General features: G+C 41.0%; 1 protein-coding gene across 2 annotated transcripts in view; it reads left to right on the top strand.

Moving 5' to 3' along the window:
- The window catches only part of USP48 (ubiquitin specific peptidase 48), a 173,943-nt gene that overhangs the window by 96,129 nt on the left and 62,931 nt on the right, over nucleotides 1-14,883 (top strand). For both annotated transcript variants that reach the window (XM_033921536.1, XM_033921537.1), the window contains exons 14-15: nucleotides 4,951-5,078; nucleotides 12,782-12,853. In XM_033921536.1, coding sequence (XP_033777427.1) covers nucleotides 4,951-5,078; nucleotides 12,782-12,853 — 200 coding nt within the window. The remainder of the gene's footprint in view (nucleotides 1-4,950; nucleotides 5,079-12,781; nucleotides 12,854-14,883) is intronic.

Raw genomic sequence — 14,883 nt, 5'->3', positions numbered from 1 at the left:
ATAGAAGTTCTCCTTCCGGGCCAACACACAGTGTAAGTACTTTTTTCTTTCAGTTGCAGTACCCATACTGTGTGTTAGCTTGGAAGGATTACAATTTTGTATAGATTTTTAATAAAGATTCCTACACCTTGTACATTCTACTCTGCAGTCTTTTCTTTGGTTTTGGTATGAACAACTTGTAAAGGTGGAGAAAGCGATGGAACCGGACGGGATCCATCCCAGGATATTGAGGGAGCTCAGAGAGGTTCTGGCGGGTCCTATTAAAGATTTGTTCAACAAATCTTTGGGAGATGGGAGTGGTTCCTGGGGATTGGAGAAAAGCAGATGTCCCTATTCACAAAAGTGGTCACAGAGATGAAGCAGGAAACTATAGGCCGGTAAGCCTCACTTTGGTTATTGGAAAAATAACGGAAGCGTTGCTGAAAGAAAGGATAGTGAAATTCCTAGAATTAAATGGGTTGCAGGATCTGAGGCAATATGGTTTTACTAAAGGTAAATCGTGCCAGATGAATCATCGAATTTTTTTGATTGGGTGATTAAAGAATTGGATCAGGGGCATATGCTTAATATAATTTACTTAGACTTCAGCAAAGCCTTTGACACAGTTACTCATAGAAGGTTCTTGAACAAACTTGACGAGCTGAAGTTAGGACCCAAAGTGTTGAACTGGATTAGAATCTGGTTGATGGGCAGACGCCAGAGGGTGGTGGTTAATGGAATTTGCTCAGAGGAGGAAAAGATGAATAGTGGAGTCCTCAGGGATTGGTGCTGCGGCCGATCCTGTTCAATATGTTTGTGAGCGACATTGCCAAAGGGGTAGAAGAAAAAGTTTGCTTTTTTTCCGGATGATACTAAAATTTGTAACAGAGTAGACACCGAGGAGGGAGTGGAAAACATGAAAAAGGATCTGCAAAAGTTAGAAGAATGGTCTAATATCTGGCAACTAAAATTCAATGTAAAGAAATGCAGAGTAATGCATTTGGGGGTTAGAAATCAGAAGGAACCGTATGTGCTGGGAGGTGAGAGGCTGATATGCACAGATGTGGAGAGGGACCTTGGGGTGATTGTGTCCGAAGATTTAAAGATGAAGAAACAGTGTGATAAGGCGGTGGCTGCTGCCAGAAGGATGCTAGGCTGTATAGAGAGAGGCATGACCAGTAGAACAAAGAAGGTGTTGATGCACCTGTACAAGTCGATGGTGAGACCCTACTTGGAGTATTGTGTTCAATTTTGGAGACCGTATCTGGCAAAGGACATAAAAAGACTTGAAGCGGTCCAGAGGAAAGCGAAGATGTATGAGGAGAGACTGGAAGCCCTGAATATGTATACCCTAGAGGAAAGGAGGGACAGGGGAGATATGATTCAGACATTCAAATACTTGAAGGTATTAACGTAGAACAAAATCTGTTCCAGAGAAAGGAAAATGGTAAAACCAGAGGGCATAATTTGAGGGGTCGTAGATTCAAGCGTAATGTTAGGAAATTCTTCTTTATGGAGAGGGTGGTTGATACGTGGAATGCACTCCCGAGGGAGGTGGTGGAGAAGAAAACGGTAACAGAGTTCAAACAATTGTGGGATGAACACAGAGGATCTCTAATCAGAAAATAATGGGTATACATTGAAGGAACTAAGGCCAGTACTGGGCAGGCTTGCACAGCCTGTGTCCCGTATATGAACATTCAGTTGAGGACGGGCTGGGGAGGGTTTTGATGGCTGGGATGGTTAAGATGGGCTAGAGTGAGCTTTGATGGAGACTCCAGTAGATGGAACCTAAGCACACTACTAGGCAGGGCTCTGGGTTTATGGCCCAGAAATATCTTAGAAAATGGACAATTTAAACTAAATAATTTATGGTTCATGTGTGCTTGGGCAGACTGGATGGACCACTCGGGTCCTACAGTAGGCTCTTGCTACTGTTGATGTGAAAGTGCATGCCTCACTTTCACATCAATCAGAAAGAAACTGCACAAATTTAACTTGCTTGGGAGGTGTGCAAGGAGGAAACCTTTACACTCTTAAGAGAAACATCAAGGCCAGACTGAAGATAGCCGGAAAGAACGTAGACAAACACTGCACAGTTTGGGTTGTTGCTTTCACGATCTCAACAGCCCAAACTGTGCAGAGTTAGTGGAAGTTCGAGAGCCCTGAGGAAACAGCTAAGTCCTGTGAAACGTTGGCTACACATTGGATGCCTCCTAAAATTTTTCTAACACAGTTGTCAGCAAGGTTATTTAAAATCTCAGTCCCATATAAAAAAATAACCATAGTGGTAATTACTCATTCTAAACGGAAGTTTTTTGAGCCAATGATGTGGGCAGAGGTGGTTTGAGCATTGAGCTCTACTAGAAAAGACCTGAGGCTTTTTCTTCTGATAGAATTGATTTTCAGTTTTATAAGTGGAGCATTTTGAATGTTTTGTTACAAATTTAAATATATCCTTTTCAAAACCTGCTCATTGGAATTTCAGACTGAATTTACATTGCATAAGAAATTGCTTTCATTTGGAGGAAGCGACCAATGAGGCAGAGTAAAATCTTGTCGCAACATAAGAGGTATGGAATGGCACTGCTTGTAAACTTAAAAAAAAATTTAAATTGCAGCCCAGTGTACCAGTGGCATCCCCCTTCCTCCAAGTAGTGAGTGGTAATAGAACACCCTTTTCAGAGAAATAGTTGAAACAACTTTTAGGATATAAATCTCAAATATTTGTCCTTGGGTGCCCTTTTTTTCTTTGTTTTCTATTCCAATATATCTGTAAAGAGCAGAAATTTGTTTTCTATGATCCAAGTGTATGGAGACAGAGTTGAAGATCTCATTATGTATTCTTTGGCGGAAAGGCAGGTGAGGTGAGATATGACACAGACATTTAAAAACTTACATGAGACAAGTCTCTTTCTATTGAAAGGAAACTGGAACGAGGGGACACAGGATGAAGGTGTTCAGGAATAGACTTAGAATTGTTAGGTGCCATCAAGTTGTGTTAAAGTCCTAGTGACATAATGAATTACAAAGAAATCTATTTTGTGCTAGCACAGTAAGGTCTTCCAGCATCATCCCCATGGTTGTTGTTCAACATGTCCAGCTATCTGATTGCAGGTCACCCTCTTCTGGTTCCTTCGATCTCCCAAACATGATGTCCTTCTCCAGTGATCACTGTATTCTGATAGTGTGACCAAAGTAAGACAGTCATATCTTCATCATTTGGGCTTCCAGTGACATAGCCGATTTGATCTCTTCCAGAATTGATTTGTTAGTTCTTCTGACAGTCCATGTGATGCATAAAATCCTTCTCTAGCACCAAAGCTCAAATGAGTCAATCTTCTTTCTGTCTTGTTTTTGTAGTGTCCAGCTTTCGCATCTGTAATTTCCCTCTGAGAAAATGAGTGGGTGGACAAGTCTGATCTTCATTTGGATTGTTATTTCCTTGCCTTTGAATACTTTGTCGAGAGCCTTCACTGAAGAGTGACCAAGTGCTATTCTGCGGAGTATTTCTTCTCTGCTAGTTGCTTCTTTGTTTACTAAAGAGCCAGGAGATTGAAATCTCTTCTATCACCTTCAAGCTCAAAATCTTCATCATTTTCCATGTTTATGATCTTCATTTTCTTTATGTTCAGTTCTCATTGCATGTTATGACTTTTGGCTTTGACTTTTCTCATTAGATACAGCATGTCATCTTTGCTGCTGGTTATGAGTGTTGTATCATCTGCATAGTGCAGGTATATATTTTGGTCACCAACTTTGAAACCAACGCTCTCTTCCTAACCTCAGAAAATACACGGTCGAGTCAAATTATTATGACCACTGCCTACTTCTGACATCAGGGATGCACAACCAATGAACAAATGCACATGTCACGCGCAGACTTCGTGGGTATATAAGATGGGATGTCAGCAAATTGCAAATATAGCAACTGTGGCTGTCGCGGGGGAAAATTGTGATTTATCAGACATTCAAATGGCATGAACATCCAAGGGTAGTAGCATTTCAGAAACAGCAGAGTTTGAACTGTTCATGGGCTACTGTGGTTAAAGTATACCATGAGTGAATGAATGGAACCTTTTTGACAACATGATGTAACTGGGGGACAGTACGAGCTATTGATGTGAGAGATAAGTGTCAGCTGCACAGGTTGGTGTGGGCGACCAACATGCTACTGTGGAGCAACTCACCGTTCAAATGAATCAGGGGGGCTTCCAAATGTGTGTCCAAAACAACTGTGCAGCAAACCCTGTTGGGAATGGGTTTCCGGAGCAGACATCTGATGACTCCACCCATGCTCATGAGGATTCCACGTAAAGAATGGCTGCAGTTTGCTTAGGAGTACCGACATTGGATTTGCACCAACTGGCAGAGGGTTACCTTCTCCGATTCATGTTTTGAGCTCCATTGAACAGGTGGATGTTGGTGTGTCGGGCAGGAAACTATCGAGAACAAATACTCAGCAACCATTTATAAAATCATGAATATGGTAAAATAGTTAATTGGGGAACGTTGCTAAAACAACATTTAACGTTTTAAAACAACACTAAAACAAGCATACATGCTATGAAACTATCTGCCAGGAGATTGAGAACAAATCAATATCAAACATGCTTTTCATCCAAAAGCATAATTTAAACTGCAGAATCAGCTGTTGAAGGATGTGGTCAGGGTTATAGCAGGGCTCAAAAGAGGCTTGACCATGTTCCTGGAGAAAGTCTATAAAACATTAGCTAAATTAGACTTGAGTGAGCCATTGCTTTATCCCTAGAAATGAACTATGAAAATTAGCTACATTTTGAGATCTGTTGGGTACTTGTGACCCAGACTGGCCACTGTCAGAGATAGGATGCTGGATTCAGTGGACTTTGGTGACTCTGTATGGCTTATATTATGAGATGACTGATATTAAGAGGCTAACATAGCAAAGATGTCATGTAAAATGTTTGCAATTTTTTTTCTCTTCTGCAGTGAAGGATATTGGATTGGAAAAGCATCATTGCGGAGCTGGCGTCAGTTGGCTTTGGAGCAGTTAGATGATCAAGAAGATGAGATAGACCATACTAATGGAAGAATGAATGGTGATATACTAAACAAAGGTATTCTTATTAAACGTATGTTGGTTTTCTGATCAAGCTTAAGCAAATTCTCCTTTGCTTCCCAAACTGTAGGTCAAGACTTCCAACTGGGGTCACAAAGCCTGTGTTTAGGGTCATGACCTAGGTGGGCTGTCCATAGATGCATCATTATTCTGCATCTTTGGGGGAGGGGGTTCATGCATCATGCAACTTCATGGGGTCACAGCCAGAAAGAGTGATGCTGAGTAAAATGGTACAGACTAGTGCTGCCCATTCACTTCAGGTGAATCGATTCGTTAAAAAAAAAAAAAAAAAGTCAGCCTGCCGATTCGGTGACCAATCCTCCTGCAAAGATGCTGCATAGAACTTCCCTTTAAAGCAGCGAGGCAGCAAAGAAGTGGCGTGAGAGGCTGAGTACTCTGCACTTCAGAAAGAAGAGGAATAAAACCTAGCTGCGACTCTGGCAGCGTGCAGAGCAACTCACAGCCGGCAGCAAGAGGGGCGGGGACCTGGAAGGCGACTCTCCGGCAGTGTGCAGAACAACTTACATCCGGAAGCGAGGGGCGGGGATCCGGAAGGCAACTCTCTGGCAGCGTGCAGAGCAGCTTACATCCGGCAGCAGAGCCTCCCAGTGCTGGTCCTGGCAACCCTCCCCCCATGCAACCTCTCCCTGCCTCAGGCGTCGGGTGACAGTAGATGTGGCATCATGTCTCCACACATCTTCTTCCTCTGTACTGGGGAAGCACTTTGCTGCTGCTCTCTGGAGCTTCCTTCTCTGAAGGTAGGGGGGCCATTGCAAGGGTGGGAGCAGGCTCAGGACAAGAGGGGGCTTTGTAGCTAGAGAGCCCAAGTATAAAACCATTAAATATTAAATGAAAGAATGAGAACCTCTATAATATAAGTAAGCAGGTTTTTCAAGCAGTGATCAATTTTATTTATATCTAGATGGTTTAGAGACTGCAACGGAAAAAGTGAATTTCGAGGTTGGTAAGGGCTTTTCACAGCTTAGCCGCCAGAAAGAATTTGAGCATTTGAATATTAATGTAATGAGTGTCCTTTAAGATGGAATGTGCAATTGATTTTTAAAACTCACTATATAATTAGAATAAAGTACAGGATTTAAACACCTCTGGTTCTTCACTAGAGCCTGTTTATCTCTAAAATGTAGGGAGCAGGTTTTGATTTTCACATATTTCAAGGTATGAGGTACAACTTTTAAGGATACATTTGAGGACTTGTCCTGAATAATTTTATATGGGAGGACAGAGATGAAAGATTAATGGTTAGCATGGAGAAAGAATGAACAATAAATGGGCAGGAGACCCTGGCAAGCGAGTTATCAGAAGACAACCAGAGCCTGGGACCAACATGATTTGAATAATGACCAGACAACAAAAGGTAGAAAAAAAGATTTTATTTTCTGTTTTGTGATTACAGTATGTCAGTTTTGAAATGTTTATCCTGCCAGAGCTGGTATTAGACTGCAAACATGAGCTAGGATTTAACAGAGAGAGGAAAAGTCCTTTTTGTTTATTTTGTTTACACCACAGCGCCAGTGTGCATGGGAGAGGGCAAAGGGGGTGAAGAGGCTATAAAATAAACCCACCAGGATGTTTGAAAAAAAACAAACAAAAACCCACCTAATCATGCAGGAAAATTGAATCGAAAAATCGATTCAGTAGGCTGAATTGAATTGAAATTTTTTTTTTTCCTGAATTGAACAGCACTAGTAGAGACATATAAAGAAGAAAATGACTGAGCCTAGACATAGATATATGGATTTAGTCAAGGGAAATCTTGCCTCACCATTTCTTTGAAGGGGTGAATAAATATGTGGCTAAAGTGAGCCATGGACATGAATAGCTTATTTTCTCCGGAGACAAGCAGGGGAAATGCAGGCACACTTTTTGGTGAAGTCCCTGACTGAGCCTGCATGCCAGTGCTCTCCCCTAGATTCAGTAGATTTTTTTTTTTTTTTTTCTGCTGAGCATGTGCGAACATCTTGCCTCTGGGATTCCGCCCCTCAACTGTCAGGTTTTTTTTTTGACTGGGCTCCTAGTAGGTTACAGCTCGCCCCTTCTCCTTGCCTCTTCTAAAAAAAGAAATAAAATAATACTAATAATTATATAGAATATGAACTGGAAACCTTTTCTTTCAAGACAGACGATTAGGTTTATAAAAAACCCCAGTTAAAGTGGAGCATTTTTCTATCTGGGCACAATCAAGATTCATTTCCTTGCCCGATTGATCATTTTAACCTACTTGCTACACTTATCAGATTCGGGATTCAAGACCAGTTCTTTCAGCCACTTCTGCGTACTATTCCTTACTAGATGGGCAACCAATCTCATCAACTCCTTTAATGTCTCGTTTCCTACAAGGTCTTAACCTCTGTCCTCCACTTCGCACCCCACCATCATCCTGGGATCTCAATGTTGCTTTGGTTCATTTAATGTTAGATCCCTTTGAACCTTTGGGGTCTGCTATACTACCTTTCCTTACATGAAACCAGCATTTCTCGTAGCTCTTATATCAGCAAGAAGAGTTAGTGAATTACAAGCATTAGTAATCTATTCTCCATATCTTTCATTTTTTCCTGATAAAGTGCTCCTGCACACTCATCCACAGTTCTTTCTAAAGTAGCAACTGACTTCCATATCATTCAGACTATAATATTACCATCCTACTGTTCAGATGGGGGATTACATCAAGGAATTGTCTGGATGGGAACATCTGGAAGAAGTAGGAAAACAGTGGGCAAAACTGAAAGGAGCTTCTGTAAGGACAACAAACCATTTGGTAAGTAAAGTAAGTAAAAATAAGAGGAAAAGATGGTCTCTGATTCTCAAAAGTAGGTAACTCAGAAGGTAAAGAAAAGAGGTTAGCAAGAGGATGACAGGCAAAAATATCTGGAAAAGTTGAGAGGTTGGTCGAGTAGTCAGGAAAGCAAAGATGCAAATGGAAGGAAAAAATAGCTGACACAGTAAAACGGGGGGGGGGGGGCAGGACTATTTTTAGATTTATCAGTGATAGGAAGAAGTGCAAAAGTGGCATTGTGAGACTCAAAGGTGAAAGGGAGAAATAGGTAGAAGCGGATAAAGATCAGTCTGATTTGCTTAACAAATATATCTGTTCTGTGTTCGCTTCTGAAGCGCCAGGAGCGGGACTTTTGTGCATGAAAGAGGAGCAGGTCTTGGGTGTGATAGTATGTGATGATCTTAAATGACCAAACAGGTTGAAAAGGTGACAGCAAAAGCTAGAAGGGTGCTAGGGTGCATAGGGAGATGAATGGCCAGTAGAAAAAGGAGGTATTGGTACCCCTGTATAAGTCTCTGTTGAGACCTCATTTAGAATATTGTATATAATTCTGGAGACTGCACCTTCTAAAAGATATAAAACAGGATGGAATCTGTCCAGAGGGATGGCTACTAAAATGGTGTGTGGTTTTCGTCATAAGGCATATGTGCACAGACTTAAAGATCTCGATATGTACACTTTGGAAGAAAGGTGAGAAAGGGGAGATATGATAGAGATGTTTAAATATTTATGTAGCATAAATGCGTGTGAAGTGAGTCTCTGAATTGAAAGGAAGCTCTGGAATGAGCGGGCATAGGATGAAGAGGTGCTAGGTTCAGGAGTAATCTACCTTTTTACAGAAAGGGTGGTAGATGCATGGAGTTGTCTCCTTTTTTTTTTTTTTTATAAATCTTTATTCATTTTCTTATGTTACAACAAGTGTATCAAATAAACTCATTAGAAACTTGAATATACACACTTGATTAACTCACATATTAGCATCAAATTTAACATTTCTTTAGAAAATTAGTATTAGATAAAGTTATAATATTATGCAAGAAATCTAAATTTATATAATTCTTATTGAATATAATAATCCCCCACCCCTCCCTCCCTCCCAAATCAATAATACATAAAATCAACTTTATTGTAAATTTATTCAAATATTGATATAGTATGTAATAATCAGAAAATAAAATCCCACCCCATTCCCCTCTAATCAAATATCTTATCATGGGAAAAGTTAATCATTCATTACAAAAATCTGTTAACGGTCCCCAGACTTTTTGAAATTTACTCACATATCCTTTTTGTGTTGCAATGGTGAGTTCCATTTTGTATATATGACATACAGAATTCCACCAGAAATTGTAATTTAACCTGTCATATTTTTTCCAGTTATATGTTATTTGTTGTATTGCTATTCCAGTCAAAATAAACAGAAGTTTGTTGTTATTTGACGAAATTTGACTTCTTGCTCTCATAGTTGTTCCAAATAAAATAGTATCATATGTCAAGGCTACCGGGTTTTCTAACATCCTATTGATTTGAGACCAAATTGATTTCCAGAATGATAAGATAAATGGACAATAGAATAAAAGGTGATCTAATGTCCCGACTTCAACATGACAATGCCAGCATCTATTAGACTTAGAACTATCTATCTATCTTTTGTAAGTTGTCTCCTGGTAGAGATGGTGGAGATGGACTGGGTCTAAATTCAAGAAAACGTGAGCTGGGGACATGAATCTCTTACGGATGCTGCGGAAGGGCACACTGGAGGGGTCATTTGGCCTTTATCTGCCATCATGTTTCTATGACTATGACACAATGAAACTACTGAAGTAGTAAATTTTAAAATAAATTTGAGAAAATATTTCTGCACTCAGCTTATAATTAAGCTCTGGAATTTGTTGCTAGAGAATGTGATAAACACAGCATGGTTTAAAAATGATTATGGTTTTGACATACCACCCTTTGTTGCATATCAAAGCGATATGCAGGCTAAATTAAGAGAGAAAGGAACTCAAGAGTATAAATAGAAACTGGAAAGGAAAAAAAGAAAACAATTCTATGTTCCATCTTTAAATACACAGACTTCAGTACAATATAACAAAGGAGTTATGGTAAGTAGTTGGGTTCGAGTAGCACCCCATGTACTTACAAAGGGTCTTAGTGAACAGAAAGTTTTCACACCTGCTTGAACTCTAACAAAGGACAGTTCATCCTGCAACTCAAAAAGTAATGAATTCCACAGCATTGGGGCCAAAAAGAAAAGTGCTCAATGTATAGTGTCACAGTCTGTACCCCTGGATAGCACAGCAGGTCCTGTGACTAATGAATACTGAGCTGGCGTGGTCCCCACTGACTTGGGGAACCCTTCAGGTTTAAAGTCTGTTGTCTGCAATAGGGCTGCAGGTAAGTATTCCCTTTCCTTCTGAGAGAATAAGGACTTGGACAACACAGCAGGTTTCCAGCTTTTATTCTGGCCAAAAGCTAGATTGTGGTTAAAACTCACCATTATCTTGCAATGCAAAAATACTTCAAAACAATTTCCTGAAAAAACAAGAAGCACAAAAGAACAATAGTCAATAAACCCAGGCTCTCAGTAAAAGTCAGAATAGTAGAAAGTTCAATTGCTGGATCCTGGACTTTAAGTTATAGTCTCTTCACCAGACAGTATTATGTAAAGATTAATTAAGCAACTTTGTAAGTCCCATGGGAAAAGGTTTCAAAATGGAGTTCTTCCCCCAAGTAGCATAAGAAGTTGTCACAAACAGTTTTGCGTTCAACATGCCCTGAATTCTCCCATAGACCTCAGAGAAGGATTATTATCCCCAGAGCTCAAGAGCACTTCAGTAAGAACTGTGCCGTTCTAAACAAGCAGCCTTTCTTCAGCTGTTGCCAAGCCCACCACTTCTCAGCTGGTTCAGCTCAGAACGTAATGCAGCGCAATCACCGGAAAAATAGACTTCAGGGCTTTTCTCTTACGCAGTTTAAACAGCCATTACTGGTTTTAACTGAAATACTCTCCTAGCAGGCAAGTTTCAAACACAAAAATTCAAAAACCCCATAAGCACAAACACTGGCAGCTGCAAAATCTTCACAACAACTTATGTCCATGGCTTCAGTATAAGTTCCTGGCTCTGTTGCCCTGACTGGAGTATTCACAAACTCCATGTGTTCAAGCTCCACTAGAAAGGAAGGGATTTCTTCCATCTCCAAATCTCCATTGCTGATGCTGCTGTCTGGGGTAACAGCTCAGGTTGCTCCTTGCACAGCTGCTGCCCTGCCTGCTTCTCCCTCTGTTCTCTCACTCTCTGCTCTTTATGGAGTTCATAACCCCACCCCCTCAGCCGTGATAGGGGGATGGGACTACTCTCTCTCCTCAGCTGTATGTGTTTCTCTGTCTCTGCCTTACAGGAGCAGAGTGCAATCTGGCATTTAACCCTTTAACTGGATTGGCAAAAGCTCTAGGCTGAACAAAATGTTCCTGCATGTAATTTACTGACTCACTCTAGCTGCACTGGTAGTAGTCAATGATATCAGGTTCTAGTTTGCTGATCTGGTCAGCTCTTCTGCATAAGGGCAAGATATTCCTATCCCTTTTCTTAGGGACAAATCGTTTATTAGCAGCCGATTTGTCACACTAGTTAATGGCCCGCCTACTGAAAGGTGGGAAGTGGCAGCATTTTTTTTTTTTGTAGCGCCTGAAAATTTGGATATAATCTTTACTCCAGGGGTTCCTGATGAAGAGAGTTATCGCTGAAACCAAGCTCAGTAGAACCAACCGTAGAACCAATCTGTTGAAAGTGTGAACACTGGAATTAAAGCAAGGATATCTTTTGTCTACCTGCAATTATATCACTTTCTTTTCCAGAGATAAGAGGGTCATTTCATAAATAATGCATACTATTTTTTTTTAAATTTACATGTTTTACTTTATTTTTTTCAAGTATTTCTTTACAATCCTTCAATATAGTCTCCCTACTTTGCAATGACCAAATCCCAACATCCGGGAAGCTTCATTATTCCATCCAAGACACCGTTTTGTTCAGTTGCCAAATGGCTCAGGTACCGGTGGAAGAAAGCTCTTCCAGAGATGCAAAATGATGTCTATGCATAGGTTTTTTCAACTTTGGAAAAAGGCCGAAGTCTGGTGGACTCATGTCTGCACTGTAGGGAGCATGAGGCAACACCTCCCAGCCTTATTTGCGTAGTTTTTGAAAGACGAGTGCAGAGCTCCATCTTCCCCATGACCAAAAGAAATTTCGATCAGCTCAATCAAAAGTCAAACAAATGATGATTTTTGCTTATGATCACGAAGGCATCATCATCAAAGACAAAGTTCCATGTGGAAGAAGTGTCACAGCAGTATATTATTGTGATTTTTTTCAAAAAAATGCGCAGAAAAATGCACAAAACCCGACCTCAGTTGCTTTTGGCTGGACCACTCATTCTTCACGACAGTGCTCGCCCGTACATAGGGAATGTCAGGAGAGGTGTCTAATTTCGCAAGAGTTCACGAGATTACATGCACACGCACAAGCTGCACTGCCTCCTGTGGTTACTTTACGTTCTGGAACATTGTCCGCCTCACTGCTGTAACCTCACGCAAGCGCTTTCCTGCATCTGTCTTCTCCATTCCACTTCGCAGGAAAGCGCATGCGTGAGATTACAGCAGTGAGACGGGCAAAGTTCCAGAACAATGGTAACATACTGAGGGCCTCAAAATAGTACCTGGCGGGCTGCATGCGGTTCTTGGGCTGCAAGTTGGAGACCACTGGCTTATGCTGTAGTTATCGAGCTTACTGTATGTTTAAGACTAACTCAAGAGGATTACTGATACAAAATATAAGAATATTAATGTTTCTGTGGTTTTTATCAGTGACAAGAGTCTTAACCATATATCTTTTTATTCTTAACAGAGGAATCTCAAGAAGATAGGAGAGATGACAATGAGGAGTTAAGCTTCAATGAAGACATTCTTTGTCCACATGGTTAGTTGTCCTGGTGTTCATAACCTCTCTGTCTCACTCACTCACTCTCTCTCTCTGTTGATCTATGTAGTAGTGTTCTCTGTATAAAATAAGGAAATATTCCTTTTTGGGGGGGAGTGATCAGTGTAAGCTAGCTTTATCCTTAGACAAACAGGCAGCATATTCTCACATGTGGGGGTGACGTCTTTCTGTATGAAACACTGATTCTGATCTTGAACCCACATTATCTGCTCCAGAGTCATATGGCATCCCATCAGATCCATCTCCTCCATTGCCACAACGCAGATCTCCTCCAGAAGGACTATCTTTCACTAAATTTATCAGGCAGGTGGGCAAGGTTTTGCCTGTTAAACTGAAGTCAGACAATGAGCCCAGAGCAGAACTCCTTGAGGCATTAGATTTTTGACGACCTTCCTAAAGAGCTTCTCAAATTGCCTTTTCACAATCTATCAGTCTTTGCTGGTTGAATCCATTCTTAAAAAATCCTCTCAAGTGTTGGAGTTCATCAGAGCCATGCTCAACAAGGGCTTACCTACCCCAACAAAGACAAAACACCTTGCTTTAACTTTACAATCATGTGTTCTCTTTACAAAACATCTTGGCAAGAAAAATCATGGGTCACTTGGCATCCACAGTTCATGTAACTCCCTTCGCTCAACTTCATCTCAAATCAGCCATGGCATCTCAGTGGTCTCAGATCATGGATTCCTTATCTCAACGGATCATAGTCACCTCGCTTCTTTGTCAGTCTCTCCAGTGGTGTTTGAATCTGGTAAATCTATCCACAGGTTTGCTATTTCACATCCCTCCACATCAAAAAGTACTCAGGATGGATGCCTTCATGTATGCATGGGGAGCTCATCTGGATGGTCTCCGAACTCGAGGTCTGTGGTCTGCTTAAGAAAAGAAATTTCATATCAACCTGTTAGAATTGTGGGCAGTTCACAATGCCCTGAAAACATTTCAGGATCTTATTTCCAACCAAGTCCTCCTTGTTCAAACAGACAATCAAGTGGCCATGTACTACATCAACAAGCAGGGAGGAACGGACTCTCTTCCTCTGTGTGAAGAAGCTGAGCACATTTGTAACTGAGCAATTCCTCGAAACTTATTTCTCAAAGCCATATATGTGTAAGGCAAACAGAATGCCCTAGCCAACAATCCCAGCAGATTTCTTCAGCCGCACGAGTGGATTCTCAACTCCAAACTATCATCTCATTTTGGGGGACTCCTCAGATACACCTGTATGTGTCTCCACACAACCACAAGTTGCCTCAATTCTGCTCCAGACAGTATTCTCCTCGTCATCTGGAAGCAGATCCTTTTCTTCTGGATTGGTCATCCAAGTTCTTATATGCATTTCTGCCAATCCATCTGATCCTGAAGATATTAGTCTAGCTCAAACAAGAGTCAGCCACCATGATTCTCATAAGCTCCTCGGTGGCCTAGACAACCTTGGTTCTCCCTTCTAGTTCAGCTGGCTGTCAAGGATCCAGTTCCATTACAGATCTTTCCATCTCTGCTCACTCAGTCAAGGATCTCTTTTACACCCCAATCTGCAATATCTGTACCTAATAGCTTGGTACCTCTTGGTCTGACTTCAGCAGATTTTAATCTTTCTGACTCAGTACAAGCCATTTATAGCTGCTTCCAGAAAACCTACTCAGCAATGCTAATCGCCATGACCAAGATTCTTCTTCCTCTTCCTTCAGTGTTGGATTATCTGCTGCATTTATCCAATTCTGGTCTTAAAACCACTTCGGTCAGAGTTCATCTCAGTGCTATTAGTGCTTTCCATGTTCCTCTCAACAATTAACCTCTGGCCACTCATCCGCTTGTCTCCCGGTTTATGAAAGGTCTTTTCAACTCCAAACCTCCGCTAAAGCTGCCTCCAGTTCTCTGGCATCTTAATGTAGTCCTAGCCAAGCTAATGAAGCCGCCTTTTGAACCACTGGCATATATCTACTCATCTAAAGTTTCTCACTTAGAAAGTGATGTTCTTGATCTCTCTCGCATCCGCTCGTTGAGTA

Source organism: Geotrypetes seraphini, chromosome 15, assembly GCF_902459505.1.
Source record: "Geotrypetes seraphini chromosome 15, aGeoSer1.1, whole genome shotgun sequence".
NCBI classification, from domain to species: Eukaryota; Metazoa; Chordata; class Amphibia; order Gymnophiona; family Dermophiidae; genus Geotrypetes; species Geotrypetes seraphini.
Note: the sequence above shows the minus strand (reverse complement) of the source record. Positions and strands in the feature narration are given on the sequence as shown.